General features: G+C 43.9%; 1 protein-coding gene across 1 annotated transcript; it reads right to left on the bottom strand.

Annotated features, from left to right (window-relative positions):
• Nucleotides 1-17,892: 17,892 nt before the first annotated feature.
• Nucleotides 17,893-18,300, bottom strand: LOC137369304 (large ribosomal subunit protein uL23-like). Its single transcript, XM_068030369.1, has one exon. It carries the CDS (start codon nucleotides 18,298-18,300, stop codon nucleotides 17,893-17,895), a length of 408 nt encoding a protein of 135 aa, XP_067886470.1.
• Nucleotides 18,301-21,499: the final 3,199 nt, after the last annotated feature.

The raw sequence follows: 21,499 nt of genomic DNA, 5'->3' as shown, positions 1-21,499 counted from the left end.
AATGAACAACATGGGGAGGGGAGGGGAGGTGGACATAGAGAGGGAGGACACAGGGAGAGAGATGGAGCGAGAGACGGAAAGGGAGATGTAGAGCAAGATGGAGACAATAACAAGTGTGTGGGAAAACATTGACTATTTGTGCAAGCAAAAAAATGACATGTATCTCATTAAATCAGTGTCCAACATCGTGATTAGAAAATAAACCAATAAATTAATCTTCTCACTTAAAGCTTCTGCACATAAGTGCACATTTGTTGTTGTTTTGATTAATATTAAGATACATTTTTAATGCCTTATTCTTTCCAAAATTGTCCCACCAGGCCCCTATGTAAGTCAAAAATTGTAATGTGGCCACCCATGCAAAAGGTTGTACAACACTAATCTACAAGATGCACTGCAGCAACTCACCAAGGCTCTTTCCATAGCACCTTCCAAACCTGCGACCTATATCACCTCGAAGAACAAGGGCAGCAGATGCAGTGGAACATCACCACCAGCAAGTTCCCCTCCAAGTCACACATCAGCCTGACCTGGAACTATATTGCCGTTCTTTCACTGTCGCTGGGTCAAAATCCTGGAACTTCTCCCCCCCTCCCCCCAACAGCATTGTGGGTGTACCTACACCACATGGACTGCAGCGGTTCAAGAAGGCGGCTCACCTCCACCTTCTCAAGGGCAATTAGAGATGGGCAATAAATGCTGGCCTAGCCACCGACATCCACATCCCGTGAAAGATTTTTTTAAAATGGCCTTCATTAATAGAATACAGGTGTATTCAGTTAACACCCTTGTCAGTGACAGTTCTGTACCAACATGCAGCAGTGTACAAATGTTCGGAAGTGTAAGCTCCAAAAACAATGAGACTGTGGCAAAGGAGACAAGACTGATGCAGATATATCAGTGATATTCACTAACACGCCTAATGGGTGAGCAACAATTCGCTTCCATTCCATCATCAGCTGGGAGAGTAAGGCACGTCATGGTTCAGATTCTTTTCATGTTTTCTTTCCCCTTAAAAAGCTGTCTCATTTTGTTTTCCTCAGAAGGAAAGCATGTGTGAACTCTTTAGGAACTACTGAATATTTTTATATAAATCACATGAAAATTATTTATATTCCTTGCAAAATTAAGGACTAATAACCCTACCAAATTTCAATGACCAACAATCAATTTAGCATAAAGGTTGCAGGCAGTGGTACTTTCACTGCCACTTGTTGCCCAGTACAAATGGTTCCATGAAGGACATGGATTTTTTTTTATTCGTTTGGTGGATATGGGTGTGCAATTTAGAGCCCAAAACCTTCAGAAGCAAGATTACTACCACTGAGCCTGTACTGACACAAAACCCCTAAGCAATTGTACTGCAGATATTGCGTGGATTGCAATGACTTCAGCTCCACAACAAAGCAACACTTGCCGTTTAACTGAAATCAGATAAGCAGGAAGTTCTGGTTTTGGCTTTTAGTATGTGGCCATTTCCAAAAGGTTGTCTCACATTACTTTAGCAGCACACTCACTGCAATATAACTCAAATATATCTAAAACCAACATTAGAAACCTTCATTTTAAAGTTTATAAAGCCTCTGGGTATTCTACTGGACTTTTATGTTTTAATAATAGCAACAGTTGCCAGGACAGATTTCTCTTATTGAACATAGAAAATTTTGCCAGGATTCAAACATGGTTAGCAAAGCTTTATGTAAGCATGTGAATACACATGGATGGGGGTGAAATTCATCTTGACTGGCAGCGGTATATGGGTGATAGAGAATTGGCTGCCCATTTTACACTCTACTCAATTTTCTTTTCCATTACTTCAATGAAGAAGACTATCAGGCAGTGTGCAAAATGGGCAGCCGTTTCGCTGTCACCCATTTGGGCTACCACCCAAGATGAATTTCACCCCCAGTATATTTAAACTCTAACGGAAGATTTTAAACTCCCTGCTCCTCCACCAATAACACAGCGATAGGGAGGTTAAAAAATTATAAGCAGCCTGCCCACTGACTTGGTGCCCACAAGTGCCAGTTGTAATTTTAACATGTGAGAGCGTCACCGCAGGCAGGTCAGTATTTCATAGATATTCAAAAGTCTAGTTCCGATGACGTCAATTGGAACCTGACTAGATTTTTACATGCAGTCATATGTTCGCGCTAGGTGCTGGCCTTGCCAGGAGAGGGTTGACAAGGTAGGTTACTTTTAAATGTTTAAGTTTCCTTAAAGGCCAGGAGGAGTAGGAGTGTCCAGGGCTGAGATAATTGGCCTCCAATGACCACAACCACCTTCCTTTAAGCTAGATATCACACCAGCCACTGGAGTGCTCCCCCCACCTCGCAAATCTCCATTGACTTCAGTTTAATTATGACTTGGTGCCACACTTTTTTAATTCATTCATGGGAGTTGGGCATTACAGGCTAGGACAGCATTTATTGCCCATCCCTAGTTGCCCTTGAGAAGGTGGTGTTGAACTGCCTCCTTAAACCGCTGCAGTCCATGGGGTGTTATCTATATGGACTTCAGTAAAGCCTTTGACAAGGTCCCTCATGGCAGACTGGTACAAAAGGTGAAGTCACACGGGTTCAGAGGTAAGCTGGCAAGATGGATACAGAACTGGCTCAGTCATAGAAGACAGAGGGTAGCAATGGAAGGGTGCTTTTCTGAATGGAGGGATGTGACTAGTGGTGTTCCGCAGGGATCAGTGCTGGGACCTTTGCTCTTTGTAGTAGATATAAATGATTTGGAGGAAAATGTAGCTGGTCTGATTAGTGAGTTTGCAGACGACACAAAGGTTGGTGGAGTTGCGGGTGGTGATGAGGATTGTCAGAGGATACAGCAGGATATAGATCAGTTGGAGACTTGGGCGGAGAAATGGCAGATGGAGTTTAATCTGGACAAATGTGAGGTAATGCATTTTGGAAGATCTAATGCAGGTGGGAAGTATACAGTAAATGGCAGAACCCTTAGGAGTATTGACAGGCAGAGAGGTCTGGGCATACAGGTCCACAGGTCACTGAAAGTGGCAACGCAGGTGGATAAGGTAGTCAAGAAGGCAAACGGCATGCTTGCCTTCATCAGTCGGGGCATAGAGTATAAAAATTGGCAAGTCATGCTGCAGCTGTACAGAACTTTAGTTCAGCCACATTTAGAGTATTGCGTGCAATTCTGGTTGCCACACTACCAGAAGGACGTGGAGGCTTTGGAGAGAGTACAGAAGAGGTTTATCAGGATGTTGCCTGGTCTGAAGGGCATTAGCTATGAGGAGAGGTTGGATAAACTCGGATTGTTTTCACTGGAACGGCGGAGGTGGAGGGGTGACATGATAGAGGTTTACAAAGTTATGAGCGGCATGGACAGAGTGGATAGTCAGAAGATTTTTCCCAGGATGGAAGAGTCAGTTACTAGGGGACATAGGTTTAAGGTGAGAGGGGCAAAGTTTAGAGGGGATGTGCGAGGCAAGTTCTTTACACAGAGGGTGGTGAGTGCCTGGAACTTGCTGCCAGGGGAGGTGGTGGAAGCAGGTACGATAATGACGTTTAAGAGGCATCTTGACAAATACATAAATAGGATGGGAATAGAGGGATACGGTCCCCGGAAGTGCAGAAGGTTTTAGCTTAGGCAGGCATCAAGATTGGCGCAGGCTTGGAGGGCCGAATGGCCTGTTCCTGTGCTGTACTGTTCTTTGGTATTTGTTCTTTGTTAGGTACACCCACACTGCTGTTAAGAAGGGAGTTCCAGGATTTTGAGCTAGCAACAGTGAAGGAACGGCGATATAGTTCCATGTCAGGATGATGTGTGACTTGGAGAGGAACTTGCAGGTGGTGCTGTTCACATGCAACTGCTGTCCTTGTCCTTCTTGTTGGTAGAGGTCGCGGGATGGAAGGTGCTGTTGAAGGAGCCTTGGAGCGTTGCTACAGTGCATCTTGGAGATGGTACACATTACAGTCACTGTGTGTCGATGGTTGAGGGATTGAATGTTTGTGAATGGGGTGCCAATCAAGCGGGCTGCTTTTGTCCTGGATGGTGTTGAACTTCTAGAGTGTTGTTGGAGCTGCATCCATCCAGCAAGTGGAGAGTATTCTATCACACTCCTTTTTTGTGTCTTGTAGATGGTGCACAGGCTTTGGGAGTCAGGAGGTGAGTTACTCGCCGCTGGATTCCTAGCCTCTGACCAGCTCTTGTAGCCATGGTATTTATATGTTTACTCCAGTTCAGTCTCTGGTCAATGGTAACTGCCAGGATGTTGATAGTGGGGGATTCAGTGATTGTAATGCCATTGAATGTCAAGGGGAGATGGTTAGATTCTCTCTTGTTGGAGATGATCATTGTCTGGCACTTGTGTGGCACAAATGTTACTTGTCACTTATCAGCCCAAGCCTGGATGTTGTCCAGGTCTTGTTGCATATGGACATGGGCTGCTTCAGTATCTGAGGAGTCACGAATGTAACTGAATATTGTGCAATCATCAGCAAACAACCCACTTCTGACCTTGTAATTGAAGGAGGGTCATTGAAGAAATAGCTGAAGATGGTTGGGCCTAGGACACTACCCTGAGGAACTCCTGCAGTGATGTCCTGGGACTGAGATGGTTGACCTCCAACAACCACAACCATTTTCCTTTGTGCTAGGTATGACTCCAACCAGCAGAGAGTTTTTCATCCTGATTCCCATTGACTCCAATTTTGCTCGGGCTGCTTGATGCAATACTCGGTCAAATGCTACCTTGATGTCAAGGGCAGTCACTCTCACCTCACCTCTTGAGTTCAGCTGTTTTGTCCATTTTTGAACTTGGCTGAATGTCATCCAGTGATATAGCCTTACTTATATTGTCTATATCCCCCCAGGTGAATGTATATGAGCTGGTGAGTAGAAATGAGAATACAAGTGATGCAGGGCTGGTATTGAGTGGCTCTGATAGGAGAACATGTGGCAGGATCTGGATCTAGTAATTTTTGAGTTGCCTGGTTCACATGCTCATCCTCACTATCACCAACATTGAGAAGAAAAAAACCCTCTTCTTTCATATCCTTATCATCATCTAATCATCTTCCTCTGTCCACCATTGCTGTGATGGATCTACAGGAACAGAAGGCTTGAGCTAAGAACACAAGTAGAGAACACAAAAAGATTGAGGAGACAGTAAAAGGTGATGATTCTTCTGATAGTCCCATCTATGAGGAACTAGAACAGTTCAAATGCCCCCATGAAGTTTCAGAACCTTATTTATGTGCAATGAGGAAGGTTTCTGACAAAGTTATTTTCAAATTCTTCCAGTGGAAATCTGCACCTTTTCCCAATTACTACATTCCAGCACCGACCCCACTTCCAATGGGAGTTTAGCTTACATTAATATGAAAATTACTAACTTGACATACATAAAATATAAAGTAGTGAGGTAAAATTCAGAAATCATTCCCACTACTCATACAGCACTTTCAAACCCCTCCCCACTGAACAGAGACAGTCAATAAATTCCACACCTCTCTCTCAATCAGGCAAAGCTATCAATAATTAAATAAATCCTCAAGTGTAGAGATAATGGTCGATAATTCACCATTCCCCCTGCCACCCCACACATTGATCAGGTTTGTGTCTTCCATTGTTCCTAATGCAAGCAGAGATCAGGTGAACTTCTCCCGACCCCACTTATCAGACATAAAAGCTAATGACCTCCTCCCTACTGAACAAAGGTATAGTTGAAGTCTCACTGAGTAACACCCATTACCAACTGTTCTGAGCAGACACAAGCCTCCCTCCCTCTCCCCCCAACTCTGTGCAGGGATTGCTGTAACCCCATCCATCTGAATGGAGTGCATAACCAACACCAACCCCCTACCCCACACCATCATCCAGACATCACGACCAACACAAAACTCTTACCACACATCAACATCGCCATCATCCAGACATCACGGCCAACACCAACCCCCTACCCCACACCACTATCCAGCGATTACTTCCAGCACCAACCCCCCCCCCCCCCACCCCCCACCCCATGCCACTGTCCAGAGAACAAGGCCAATTGACCCAAAATGAGTATAAAATCGATGATTTTGGGATACGCACTTGCAGCACGTAAAATACTCGGCTGTGTGTAAGGAGTCAGAACCTGTATCTTTGCAACTATAAATATCTAAAATTTGCAGCATAAATCGGATCTTCTCCAATAATTGGCCACATTGACGTTTTGATTCAACCAGAGTTAAACTCATGCCAGAATTTGCAGACAGGCATAAATGTCATTCAAACACAACTAAATGCTATTCTCCAAATGTCATTAAATTAGCATAAAACCTAGTATCAGAAAGAAAATTGCATAACTCCCCAAATTGAACAGATTTGTCAGTCACAATCGTTCTTATCTCATAGCCCGAAGGTCTATTAAAACAGAGAACAAATTAGTAAAAAATATCCTTTGCAATGATTGCTCTCATGTAATTTCAAAACTAGATTCATGAAAATTTATAAAGTCTGAATTGTCAGGTCTATTCAGTATATTGAGTTACTTATGGCCTAACACATATCTGTGTTTATAAACAAGTCACAAAAATATAAATGCTCCTCTCTCTTTTGTATACTGAAGCATCAGCTTTAACATAATGAGGTTTTGCATCTTCATTTCAGAGTTCATTTATTAGTGTCTGACTCACAACTAACCTTGAAAATTGTATGTCACGCTCAGCCAAAAAAGAAAAAGGCTGATGTTTAATACAAGTTGGACTTGTAAGTAACAGTCAGATTAAACAGATACATTTTCGTGTGGGATATGTCAGCACTTAGGATTTTGTAAGTGTCTACTCTTTAATTTCACAGGACCTATTTGACTTTCTTTAGAAGGTTATAATGAGTCTGGTTGCTGTTAGGCTGATCCATTTATCACCAGGTGGTAATGGAGGATTTTGCCCTTGGGGCAGTGAAAGCTATTCTTGGCTTAGGCGATTAAATGGCAATGAAGGGGATCATGTACTATAAAATAACATGTGAAGTTTTGCTTGAGTAATGGCAAAAATATCCTACAGGCTAGGCTTTAGGGAATTTGCAGTTAAATTTAAAGCCATTCTATTATCTTGTACCAAATGCTCAGTCTGAACAAATTGATGCTGCTGTAATTCAGCTTGCAAATCTTTTTCTCCAAAAGATCTCTGCATTATGACACTGACTAAAACAAGACACAAATGGGAGCAAACAAGCTATCATCATCGTTATCTTCAGCAAGGTATTAAATTAAGTTTTCAGTTTACATTTTCATACTTATTTTATACTTATTAAGATAAATGGCTGTTCATATTGGAAATGGCCCATTTGTCAAGTCTATTGGTTTTCCACTTTCTCTTCCACCCTCTGCCTCCACACTTCTTGTAACTGCTCACTTCCATTCATTCCTCTGCACCTGGATATAGCAGATGGAAAGGGCATGAACTCCTCCATGGCTCCAGAGTTCTGATGCCAGTTATACTTCATAAAACAGCTGATGAAGGGACTAGGTGGCACAGTGGGTTGGAATATAAATGTTTTTATGTCTAGAACCTGGGATTGAATCCAGCCTAGACAGATGGAATAAAAGCCTCTGTTTTCTAAAGCTATTTAGGATGCTTAAATAAAATGAGTTTGGGCAACTATAATTCTATTCTCATTTCCCAGGCAAAACTAGCTATCATTTGCTACTAATTGGATAATCTCCCTCTGAAAGTCCATAGGATATATATTGGAGGAAACAGAAACACTCTACTGGTACATCACTGAGAATAGCGTTGGCAATGAGGCACACTGTTGAGACACAGTAGGGAGTGCAATACTTACGTTACCAAGATTCTGGGCTACTTGATGCTAATACTAAGTACATAGGGGAAAAAAAATAAGCAATTTTTCCAGTTTAAGTAAAATTAAAATTAATGATGAAATAAAAACACTTGCCAAGTTTGAAACTTTCCTTGAGGCAAGTCAGATCTAATCAACAGGACCCTTTTGATGTTAGCCCTGCTCAAAAACAGCTGAATTGATCTTAGCCACAGTAGATGACAAACACCATTAGCCACTGCAGTAAGGTAAAAAAATATGAAGGGTGTAGATAGGTGAACCCACACCTCCTCCCTTATACTCTTAACTCAAGTCTAACCTGAACCCGTCCGGGTGGGGAAAATGGTCAAGACTCACAACTCAGGATACTCAGTATTCTTTTAACAGTTTATTGTACCACTGATAAGTTACAAACATCAGTAACCTGCTCCCTTCAAGTTAAATCCATACTCACAAATGCTGTCCCTTAATTTCTGACCTGCACTCACCCTGTCGATCACTCAGAGGAATACATTCCTATCTATGTGGATGATCAATCCCGCCCGTGGTTATCCTTGTAAGTCGCTGCTCTTGTCTTATATAGTTTCTTAAAGTACAAAAATCATACTTGTGACAATAATTGATGCAAACCCCTCCTGCCTTTGATTGTAACTTCTTAAATCTTGCAACAGTTCTACATCTTGGATTTGTGGATATCCATTAACATATGAAGGTATTTCGATGGGGAAGATTCTGGTTTATCAGCATCATTAGATTGGTGGATGAGTTTTTCCCTAATGAAGCAGTTTCTTGGAATTAGCATTTCCAATGGATGTGGGTGTCCAACCAGACATACTGGAACCTACAGCTCATTAGTTTGTAAGTGCTACTTGCTTTTATTTCAGACTTCCAGCCTCCGCAGTATTTTGCTTTTATTTAAGTGCTACTTACAGTCTGGCTACATGAGTTCAATGGTTGAGATAAGTCACTTAAACCCGGATAGACACAGACCACTGTATTGTCTGATTGCATCAGCTAACACCTGATGGGTATATTTATAAAGTCACTCAATTGCATCTGTGTCTTGATATGAATAACCAACAATGGAAATTGTATGTCAAGCTCAGACATAAAAGAAAAATGATGATGTGTATTAGAAGTTGGCCTTGTAGGTAACAGTCAGATTAAACAGATATATTTTTATGTGGGACATGTCAGCACTTAGGGTTTTGTAAGTGTCTACTCTTTAATTTCAATAAGGAATGAAACTGGATGGACCACCTGGCATCGACCTACGCACCGGAAACGACCACGGCAAACCCAGCCCTGTCGACTCTGCAAAGTCCTCCTAACATCTTGGGGCTTGTGCCAAAGTTGGGAGAGCTCTCCCACAGACGAGTCAAGCAACAGCCTGACATAGTCTTACTCACGGAATCAGACCTTACAATGTCCCAGACAGTGCCATCGCCATCCCGGGTGTGCCCTGTCCCATCAGCAGGACAGACCTAGCAGAGGTGGTGGCACAGTGGTATACAGGCAGGAGGGAGTTGCCCTGGGAGTCCTCAACATTGACTCCGGACCCCATGAAGGCTCATGGCATCAGGTCAAACATGGGCAAGGAAATCTCCTGCTGATTACCCCCCGCGCTCCAGCTGATGAATCAGTACTCCTCCATGTTGAACACCACTTGGAGGAAGCACTGAGGGTGGAAAGGTACAGAATGTACTCTGGGTGGGGGACTTCAATGTCCATCACCAAGAGTGGATCGGTAGCATCACTACTGGTCGAGCTGATGGTATCCTCAAGGACATAACTGCTAGACTGGGTCTGCGGCAGGTGGTGAGGGAACCAACAAGAGGGAAAATATACTTGACCTCGTCCTCACCAATCTACCTGCTGCAGATGCATCTGTCCATGACAGAATTGATTGAAGTGACCACCGCACAGTCCTTGTGGAGACAAATTCCCGTCTTCTTATTGAGGATACCCTCCATTGTGTTGTGTGGCACTACCACTGTGCTAGGTGGGATAGATTTCAAACAGATCTAGCATGCAATAAACAGAACTAAGGGATTCCATAACCAACGGATCAGATCTAAGCTCTGCAATCCTGCCACATTCAGCCATGAATGATAGTGGACAATTAAACATCTAAGTGGAGGAAGTGGCTCCACAAATATCCCCATCCTCAATGATGGTGGAGCCCAGCACATCAGTGAAAAAGATAAGGCTGAAGCCTTTGCAACAATCTTCAGCCAAAAGTGATGAGTGGATAATCCATCTTGGCCTTCTCCCAGCATCACAGATGCCAGTTTTCAGCCAATTTGATTCACTCCGCATGATTTCAAAAAATGACTGAAGACACTGGATACTGCAAAGGCTATGGGTCCGAACAACATTCCGGCAATAGTACTGAAGACTTGTGCTCCAGAACTTGCCGCACCCCTAGCCAAGCTGTTCCAGTACAGCTACAACACTGGCATCTACCCGGCAATGTGGAAAATTGCCCTGTACACAAAAAGCAGGATAAGTCCAACCCGACCAATTACCGCCCCATCAGTCTACTCTCAATCATCAGTAAAGTAATGGAAGGTGTCATCGACAGTGCTACCAAGTCGCACTTGCTTAGCAATAACGTGCTCAGTGACGCTCAGTTTGGGTTCCGTCAGGGCCACTCAGCTCCTGACCTCATTACAGCCTTGGTTCAAACATGGACAAAAGAGTTGAATTCAAGGGGTGAGGTGAGAGTGACTGCCCTGGACAGCAAGGCAGCATTTGACTGAGTACAGCATCAAGGAGCCCGAACAAAACTGGAGTCAATGGGAATCAGGGGGAAAACTCCTTGCTAGTTGGAGTCGTACCTAGCGCAAAGGAAGATGGTTGTGGTTGTTGGAGGTCAATCATCTCAGTCCCAGGACATCACTGCAGGAGTTCCTCAGGGTAGTGTCCCAGGCCCAATTATCTTCAGCTGCTTCATTAATGACCTTCTGTCAATCTTAATGTTCGCTGATGATTGCACAATGTTCAGCACCATTTGTGACTCCTCAGATACTGAAGCAGTCTGTGTAGAAATGCAGCAAGACCTGGACCATATCCAGGCTTGGGCTGATAAGTGGCAAGTAACATTCACACCACACAAGTGCCAGGCAATGACAATCTCCAACAAGAGAGAATCTAACCATCTCCCCTTGACATTCAATGGCATTATGATTGCTGAATAGCCCACTATCAACATCCTGGGGTTACCATTGACCAGAATCTGAACTGGAGTAGCCATAAAAATACCTTGGCTGCAAGAGCAGGTCAGAGGCTCAGAATCCTGCAGCAAGTAACTCACCTCCTGACTCCCCAAAGACTGTCCACCATCGACAAAGCAAAGTCAGGAGTGTGATGGAATACTCTCCACTTGCCTAAATGGGTGCAGCTCCAACAACACTCAAGAAGCTTGACACCATCCAGGACAAAGCAACCCGTTTGATTGGCACCCCATTTACAAAGCAGTGAATGTGCTCCCACCTGCCCAAAGCTTCTGGACTGTTCCCTAATTTAAATGACATTTGATAACAGGCCTCAGAACCCTATAATGTGGGTGTTATGTCTTCTTGTTGTTTTCTGGTTCCCAGATGGTGGAAATAATCACACTTTAAACTTGGAAAGGCTTGAGCTTTTCATTTCTTTGTTCAGCCAGCATGTTGCCTGCTGTGGGACTGGTGAAACTGGTTTTCTGTTACTCATCACATGACTCTCCAGTGCAGCCGTGAATGTGGCCCCACTGGAACACTTACACATAACAACTCTTCTTTGGCCTCCTTATCTCGAAAGACAATGGATACGCGCCTGGAGGTGGTCAGTGGTTTGTGAAGCAGCGCCTGGAGTGGCTATAAAGGCCAATTCTAGAGTGACAGGCTCTTCCACAGGTGCTGCAGAGAAATTTGTTTGTCGGGGCTGTTGCACAGTTGGCTCTCCCCTTGCGCCTCTGTCTTTTTTCCTGCCAACTACTAAGTCTCTTCGACTCGCCACATTTTAGCCCCGTCTTTATGGCTGCCCGCCAGCTCTGGCGAACGCTGGCAACTGACTCCCACGACTTGTGATCAATGTCACAGGATTTCATGTTGCGTTTGCAGACGTCTTTAAAGCGGAGACATGGACGGCCGGTGGGTCTGATACCAGTGGCGAGCTCGCTGTACAATGTGTCTTTGGGGATCCTGCCATCTTCCATGCGGCTCACATGGCCAAGCCATCTCAAGCGCCGCTGACTCAGTAGTGTGTACAAGCTGGGGATGTTGGCCGCCTCAAGGACTTCTGTGTTGGAGATACGGTCCTGCCACCTGATGCCAAGTATTCTCCGGAGGCAGCGAAAATGGAATGAATTGAGACGTCGCTCTTGGCTGACATACGTTGTCCAGGCCTCGCTGCCATAGAGCAAGGTACTGAGGACACAGGCCTGATACACTCGGACTTTTGTGTTCCGTGTCAGTGCGCCATTTTCCCACACTCTCTTGGCCAGTCTGGACATAGCAGTGGAAGCCTTTCCCATGTGCCCCACTGTGAATATGGCCCCACTGGAACACTTACACATAACAACTAGTTCCTAGCTAATTAGTTCCTAGCACTTTACAGAAAGTATAACAATATATAACATCCCTCTTTCTTTAAAACATAATGCCCCTATATCAATATAACTGTCAACATAGCGAAATAAGATTATCAACCGACTTTTGGAAATAATCTCAACCCCTTTCAGAGTTCTTTATAGCATGTATTTATTTTCTTATAAATATTATTCATGGTATCGCTTGGGTGGTAAGCTGTTGTGCCTCCATCTTGTAGATTTGGCATTTGTTGCTCTCAGTGGTGAGTTGGCACGCTGCATAGGCGATGTTGTGTCACTTGCTGGCGATGTTGTTAATGTTGTCTCACTGGATAGTGATGTTTCCGGTGTTGTTGATCTCTTCTGTTGTTCCAGCTCAGGTGTAGGTCGAATATGGATTCTGTTCCTTCTCATTTGGTTACCGGTTTCAGTCTCAATGATATATGACCTTGGAGTCTCAGCTTCACCAACAACTTTTGCTGGGCTCCAGGTTTTCATGATTGGATCCTGTACATGTAGTTTGTCCTTTCAACAGCTCGGGTAGGGATTTAGCATACTTGTTGAAGTGTTGCTCTCTTCTTACCTGTGCTTCAGTGAGTTGTTTTCTCACTTCCTCCTGGTCACTTGAAGCACGTATTTTGCTTGGCAGAGTTGTCTTATATTTTCTTCCATTCAGCAGCTCTACAGGTGATTTCATGCCAGCCTTGAGAGGTGTGGATCAGAGTGACAATAAGACGAGGTTTGGGTCTTACTTCATCTCTTGGCATTTCACAAGTGTTCTTTTGACCATCTGGAGGTGTCTTTCTATAAACCCGTGTCCCCGTGGGTAGTGTGGTGATGAGGTGATTGTGTTGAACCCATACTGGTCAGAGAATTCCTTAAATTCCCTGGAAGTAAATTGGGTGCCATTGTCACAATTTAACTTTTCAGGAATCCCTTGCTCAGCGAACAGAACTCGTACTGCTGAGAATGATTTTTGTGGTTCTCAAGTCTTTCATCTTCCATATAAAAGGGAACTTTGAGAAGTAGTCTGCGACAATGAGATACCATTCTTGATTCTGTGTGAATAAATCGACTCCGACAGTATGCCATGATCTGGGTGGTGCTTCAGTAGCTATCATCTCTTTTTGCTGTGTGTTTCTGTACTTCTGGCATACATTGCACGTAGACACCATATTTTTGATATCTTTGTATATGCCTATCCAGTACACAGCTGATCTGGCTCTGAGCTTACACTTCTCCATTTCCATGTGGCCTTCATGTAGCTTTTGGAGAAGTTCTTCCTGCATTATTTTGGGTTTGATTATTCTGGATCTGGCCAGCAGAACACCATCTTCTAGTGAGATGTTATCTCTGATAGACCAGTACTGCCGTATTGCTGGCTGTGTGTGTTGTATCCTATCAGGCCATCCCTGGATCACTTGCTGAGAGAGCATCTGTAACTCCTCATCTTTGCTGGTCTCATCTCTAATTTGACTAAGTTTTGGTGGTGTTACATTCACTCGGTGATGAATCTTTATACCTTGATTTTCTATCTTATGTTTCTCCTGCAGTGACAACTGAGATGGTGGACAGGCTTTGGGGAGTCAGGAGGTGAGTTACTTGCCACAGGATTCCTAGTCTCTGACCTGCTCTTGTAGCCACGGTATTTTTGTGGCTACTCCAGTTCAGTTTCTGGTCAATGGTAGCCCCTAGGATGTTGATAGTGGGGGATTCAGCAATGGTAATGCCATTGAATGTCAAAAGGAGATGGTTAGATTCTCTCATGTTGTAGATGGTCATTGCCTGGCATTTGTGTGGTGCGAATGTTACTTGCCACTTATCAGCCCAAGCCTGGATATTGTCCAGGACTTGCTGCATTTCTACATGGACTGCTTTAGTATCTGAGGAGTTGCGAATGGTGCTGAACATTGTGCAATCATCAGCGAACATCCCCACTTCTGACCTTATGATTGAAGGAAGATCATTGATGAAGTAGCTGAAGATGGTTGGGCCTAGGACACTACCCTGAGGAACTCCTGCAGTGATGTCCTGGAGCTGAGATGATTGACCTCCAACAACCACAACCATCTTCCTTTGCGCTAGGGTATAGGGTAGTGATTTATTGCTTAGTTAGGATCTTTTGGATCTAGGCAAATCCTTAGCAGTCCATTTGGCTTCTCTCTCACCACGATAGAATTTACCCAATCTGTAGGCTCTGTGATTCTGGCAATCATCTTCTTTTCTTCCATATCTTGGTGCTCTCTTTCAAACTTTCCTTTAATTTCTATTGGTACTTTACATGGGGGATGAATCACTGGTTTCATCGCTGGGTCAATAGTGCTGTGATACTCAAAATCTTCAAAGCATCCAACCGTCTCACCAAAACACTCTGGGTACATTTGTACCAGATCTTCTTTGCTTCTGATTGGAGGTCACTTTTCAATGGGTGTACTGTCTTTAGCCCTCAGTGTCGCCTCCTTCACTTCATGGTTTACTGAGATAATCTGCAGCTCTTCGCAACTGCTCAACCCCAGGATAGCAGGACCATCTGTTTCAGTGATGTAGAACATACAGTTCACATATTTTCCTTCGTGTGTCCTTCTGGTTTGGGTTGTTCCTCGCTGTCGAATCTCATTCCCCTGTATGCTGTTAGCATGATGTTGTTCAGTTTCAGAGCACCTTTCCTTGGATAACCATTTCCTTCCAAATTTTCAGGAAAGATCTTCTGGTATAGTCTGAGCGGGTGATGTTACTCTGCGCCCCAGTATCAATCTTCACTTTCAGATTTATTGTTGTGGGCTTGTTTCTCACCCTCTTTCTGATCTGAATGGTTGTGTGAATTTCTTTTCTCTGGAACTGTCACATCCAGACATTTCATCCCATTGTATGGTTCCTATGTCTATCATGTTCTCAAACCCATCGTCATCTTCCGGGGTATGGATGTTTTGGTTTCTTTCACTACTCATTCGCCCTTTTGTTCTGTCTTTGGTGACTCATCTACCACCTTCTTGCCTTGCTCTGCACATCTTCTCCCAGTGGTTGGTCTTTCCGCAAGCTCTGCAGATAGATCCATATGCAGGACATTTCCTTCTGTCTGTCAATTCATGTGGTCATCCATAGCTCCTGTACGTCTTTCTTTCTGTCTGGTGTACATTCTTCAGTTGTTGTTTCACTGCATCAACCTTGCTGCCTTTCTCTTGGCTTAACTGAAGGCTAGCTGTTTGGGTAGTCAATTTTTCATCTGTCTGCTCATGGCTTCATGTGCTCTGGCAGTGTCTACAGCCTGCAATATTGTGAGCTTGTCTTTTCTGATTACAGCTTTCTGTACTTCAGGATGTGCAGAATCCCAAATGAGCTGATCTATCAGCCTTTTGTCTGTGTCCTTAAATTTACATTTTCTGGCTGCATTTTTCAATCTTGTCAATAGGTTCACCAAGTTCCTGTCTGAGGCCTTGAAATTCATATCGTTATATCTGATGATTTGATTTTGACTGGAGATGGGTGCTGAATCTTTCAAAAATTTTGTCTGTGTTTCTGCTGTCCTCTTCACTTAGTTCCCAGCTGTTAAATAAATTTAATCTATTATCTTCAGCCCACAGAAGGATATAGGTGACCCTCTCCTCTTCACTAGTGCCTTTTAGGAAACTACTGAATGTCAATCTGCACTTTTGTTTAAACTTCTCAAATGCCTCTACGACATTATTCCTAAAGCATTATGGGCTGTTGCTGTGCATTCATTCCTGTCCCGGCTGACATTTCATTTTTCATTTTCGCACGAGTCACTCAGTTTTTCTTTCTCTCGCTCTGGCACTAATTTGGGTCAACTTTTCCAATCTGATGTTCCAGGTTTACTCACAGACACTCGCTGCCACCATGTGACAGCTTCATGTTGTTTTCTGGTTCCCATTGGTTGGAAGTAATTGCACTTTAAACTTGGAAAGGCTTGAGCTTTTCACTTATTTGTTCAGTCACCATGCTGCCTGCTGTAGAACTGGTGAAACTGTTTTTTGTTATACATCACATGACTCTCCAGTGCAGCTGTGAATGTGGCCTCACTGGAACACTATCACATAACAACTAGTTCCTAGTCATTCGTTCCCAGCACTTTACAGACAGTGTAACAATATATAATGGTGGGGCAGTGACAGTCAGTGCACAACAGCACCACAGAGTCACGATCACATCATCGGTTTCATGTGTTTTATAAGCTTTTGGACTGAAATCCCTAGTGATGCTGCCAAATAAGTAGCAGTTATACATATGTAGCATTTACAGGACAATAAAACCTGGTAGTAAACAGGAAATAGGAAAAAGATGGAGATAATAGGGAGGAGTCCAGAGTTAAAGTCAGAGGTCCCGTGGTGGAATAATGATGACGTAGGTAGGGAGGAATCAGCATCGAACATCAATGAGTTGTCCAGATTCTGAGATAGGTGTAGAGAGTGATGCCCAGAAGCTATGTGAGGCTAAAGTATCAGAGGATGCACTGATGGAGATATTTTCATTGGAAGGAAGATTCAGGAGGTGTACAGAGTCAGCTGCAGGATAGAAAGATGATGACCAAGTTGGAGGGCACCATAAAATTCAGAAGCAGCAGAGATTTGTTCTTTAGCACAGGCAAGTGATTTTCTGGTCAGGAACAGGATGAAGCTGAAAAACGAGCATAACCAATGGTCAGTCACAGGCTGAGCAGGAGATTGAAGTCTCTCAATCACAGGAGTTGTGGGGGGCGGATGGTGGTGCTGGTGCAGGGCAAGGCAGTAAACTGATCAAATTACTTTAAAGATCACAAACAAGCAGCAGATCAGAGCCAGAAGTTGGGTCTTAGGGTATAACCAGTGTTGTCCAGAGAAGAAGTGTCTTCTTGATGTTGAGAGAAGTCCAGGAATTTAAAGTCAAGTTTGAAAGAAGATCTAGATCTAGATTTTTCCAGATCTTTTCCACAGCTCACAGATTATAGACAGAAGCAGAGTCTTACATTTTTTCCAGTGTAGTCCAGCACAAAAATGTATTGATGTCCAGTGAAGCCAGGAATTTCAAGCCAGATTTGAGAGAAAATCCACATCCAGATTTTATCCAGATTTTTACAAGAGCTCACAAGGTAAGGTCAGGGGATGGGTTAGAACCATCAGAGAGAGGCCTTTTAAACTTACAGTTAACAAAGTTTGGGCTAAAATGTACCCACTGTTACATTCAGGGGAACTTAAACAGCAGAAGAGAGGATTTAGTGGGGAGAAAGAGCAATGGATAGCAGCAGATGGCCATGGATAGACATGAACAGTGAAGAGTTTCTTAGGGAAGCGACTGCCCAAGAGCCACATGGAAATTCACTTACAAGGACTCATGGACTATCTCTCCCATGCCTGTAACTTGTTCTCCTTGGCGATAAGCATCAAGAAAACTATGGCCATGGGACAAGGTGTTGCATCTCTGCCCCTGATCACACACGAAATAACACCCCACTGGAAGTGGATAGCAAATTCTGCTACCTTTTTTTTACTTTAAAATTTTATTGATATATTTATACAGCTCTTCTCGAAACCGGTTTAGATGATGCCAATCTTATTCGCAACATCCAATGCATCGTAGTCTGGGGCTAGACGGACGTATGCTTTCTTCTCACCGTCAGGCCTTACAAGAGTGTTGACTTTTGCTACATCAATATCATACAGTTTCTTGACAGCCTGTTTAATCTGGTGTTTATTGGCCTTGATGTCAACAATGAAAACCAAAGTATTGTTGTCCTCAAATTTCTTCATAGCAGACTCAGTGGTCAGAGGGAACTTAATGATAGCATAATGGTCCAATTTGTTCCTCCTGGGAGCACTCTTTCTGGGGTACTTGGGTTGCCTTCTCACCTTGGGTCCACAGTGATACACAATCTGTCCCTTAATGCAGAGCTCAGTACACACATAGGGAAAGCAGCTACCACCTTTGGCTGACTCACGAAACATGCAAGGGACAACACCAAGCTGACTCTTAGGCCAAGTTTATGGTTTACAAGGCCTGTGTCCTCAGCACCTTGCTGTATGGCTGTGAAACATGGGCGACTTACAGCTACCAGGAAAAGAGCTCAAATAATTTCCATTTTCACTGTCTCCGGCGCATTATGGGTATATCTTGGCAGGACAAAATCACAAATGTGGCAGTCCTCTCAAAGGCAAAGCTCTCAAGTGTATTGGCACTAATCAAACAGAGGTGGCTTCGGTGGATTGGACACGTCTGCAGGATGGAAGATGTTCACAAACTTAAGGACCTTCTGCATGGTGAGGTAGTCGGGGCCAGCCGAGCAGTGGGGTGCCCAAAGCTCCATTTTAAGGATGCTTGCAAGCGTGACATGAAGGCCCTAAATATCGACTATTGTACTTGGGAGTCACTATCTGGTGAAAAAGGGAAATGGCGACGCATCCTGTGGACTGGTGTGCAATATCACAATGACCAGTGGCTACAGCAGCTTGGCAACAAGTACCAACACTGAAAACAACAACTCACAGCATCACTTGGCAGTTTCATGTGTAGCACTTGTGGCAGAACCTGCCTCTCAAGGATTGGTGTTCACAGCCATCAGCAAAGGTGCACCAAGAGAATACACCCCACCTAAATGGACTATTTGCTGCACGTCCATCACCTTTTGTAGATGGAAGGATGCCAACAAAAAATTTACAGTGCAGAGACATGATGGAAACTGTCATATGATTGGTTAGTCTGCTGACACCTTTGCATATTTGGTTAGTCTAGCTAGGAGAGATCACTGAGTCTTCAGTAATTTTAACATTAACTCATTTATTACATTTTAACTATATATAGCTTTACATAAGTCGATATGACTCCTCTGAAGGCATGTTGCTCTCTCTCCAGTTTCTCTCACATGTGATCTCTTGCATCATCATTGTGGGAGATATTTCTTAAACTGTCACGAACATTAACCCTTTCAAACCCTTATACTACATCTCCCCTCAAGTCTTCATCCAAATATATTGATACATTCATTTTTTTTTTACATGCTACCCCATCTCCTCTCAAGTGTCTGGCATCACAGATTCAATCAGTCAGAAAGCTTCACAACACTCCCTGATCGTGTTGTTGTCAAATGGAGAAGATTAGTAGTCTTTGTCTGAACTCTTGTTTCTTGACTTGGTGGCCTTCATTGGGGTTTGTAGTATCCAGTACTTTCTGAATTTCGGGGTGAACATCTGGTTCGTACAAATGTATGACGTCTTTGATGAATAGAAATAAGATTTCTCCTGTTTCTTCTTATAGTACCTTTGGGAATATGTGCTAAATAAGATCTCTGTTGATTCTCATCACTCTGGACTCACCAAGGCTCGTTGAACAGCATCTTCCAAACCTGCGACCTCTACCAACTAGAAGGACAAGGGCAACAGATGCATGGGAACACCATCACCTGTAAGTTCCCCTCCAAGTCACACAACATCGTGACTTGGAACTATATCACCGTTCCTTCACTGTCGCTGGGTCAAAAACCTGGAACTCCCTTCCTAACAACACTGTGGGTGTACCTACCCCACATGGACTGCAGCAGTTCAAGAAGGCAGCTCACCACCACCTTCTCAAGAGCAATTAGGGATAGTCAATAAATGCTGGCATACCCAGTGACATCCACATCCCCCGAAAGAACAAAAAAAAATTATTCCTTGGTCTAGTACCTGTACTTTTACTCCTTTCATCAACTTGGCTAGGATCCTGGTATGATATTTTCTATTATAAGTGTAAGCTTATTGCTTTCGGTAAGACTTTTCTCTGTCTTGAACTTTCTGATAATCCGGGACTTCTAGCCTCAGAAATAACTTTTTAGGTAGGATGGGAAGTTGTGTTCGAAGCTTCCTTCCCATCAACAGATCTGATGGTGCTAATGCACATAGAAATGGAGCAGTTCTGTAGTTCAGGAGTGCAGTTTTAAAATCTTCATTTTTCTTTACCGGTACATTGATAGTTCTGATTCGTCTCACAGCATCACCATTCGATTGTGGATATCTAAAGGAACTAATCCACGGTTTTCCGCAAGGTGCATGAAATAGTCGTTTTGCAAATTGTGGTCCATTGTCGGAAACTATCTGGTCAGGTGTAACATGTGTTGCAAAAATTTCCAATAAAACAATTTAGGGTAGGCGGTGGTGTAGTGGTATTATCACTGAACTAGTAACCCAGAGACCCAGGGTATTTCTCTGGGGACATGGGTTCGAATCCACCACAGCAGAAGGTGGAATTTGAATTTAATTAATAAATCTGGAATTAAAAGCTAGTCTAATGATGGCCATGAAACCATTGTTGATTGTTGTAAAAAACCATTTGGTTCACTAATGTCCTTTAGGGAAGGAAATCTGCTGTCCTTACCTGGTCTGGCTTACATGTGACTCCAGACCCACAGCAATGTGGTTCACTCTTACATGCCCTCTGAAATGGCCGAGCAAGCCATTCATTTGTACCTAACCGCTACGAAGTCAATAAAAAGGAATGAAACCGGACCGACCACCCAGCATCGGCCTAGGCACCGGAAACGACAACGGCAAACCCAGCCCTGTCGACCCTGCAAAGTCCTCCTTACTAACATCTGGGGGCTTGCGCCAAAGTTGGGAGAGCTGTCCCACAGACCAGTCAAGCAACAGCCTGACATAGTCATACTCACAGGCAATGTCCCAGATACTGCCATCACCATCGCCGGGTATGTCCTGTCCCACCGGCAGGACAGACCCACTAGAGGTGGTGGGACAGTGGTATACAGTAGGGAGGGAGTTGCCCTAGGAGTCCTCAACATCGACTCTGGACCCCATGAAGTCTCACGGCATCAGGTCAAACATGGACAAGGTAACCTCCTACTGATTACCACCTACCGCCCTCCCTCAGCTGATGACTCAGTACTCCACCATGTTGAACAGCACTTGGAGGAAGCACTGAGGGTGGCAAGGGCACAAAATGTATTCTGGGTGGGAGACTTCAATATCTATCACCAAGAGTGGCTCGGTAGCACCATTACTGACCGAGCTGGCCAAGTCCTAAAGGACATAGCTGCTAGACTGGGTCTGCGGCAGGTGGATGGGGAACCAACACGAGGGAAAAACATACTTGACCTCGTCCTCACCAATCTGCCTGCTGCAGATGCTTCTGTCCATGACTGTATTGGTAGGAGTAACC

This window comes from Heterodontus francisci, chromosome 1 (genome assembly GCF_036365525.1).
Source record: "Heterodontus francisci isolate sHetFra1 chromosome 1, sHetFra1.hap1, whole genome shotgun sequence".
Lineage (NCBI taxonomy): Eukaryota > Metazoa > Chordata > Chondrichthyes > Heterodontiformes > Heterodontidae > Heterodontus > Heterodontus francisci.
Note: the sequence above shows the minus strand (reverse complement) of the source record. Positions and strands in the feature narration are given on the sequence as shown.

Excerpts from the sequence above, each read along its gene's own strand:
- LOC137369304 (XM_068030369.1), bottom strand. The coding sequence starts at position 18,300 with ATGTTTCGTGAGTCAGCCAAAGGTGGTAGCTGCTTTCCCTATGTGTGT.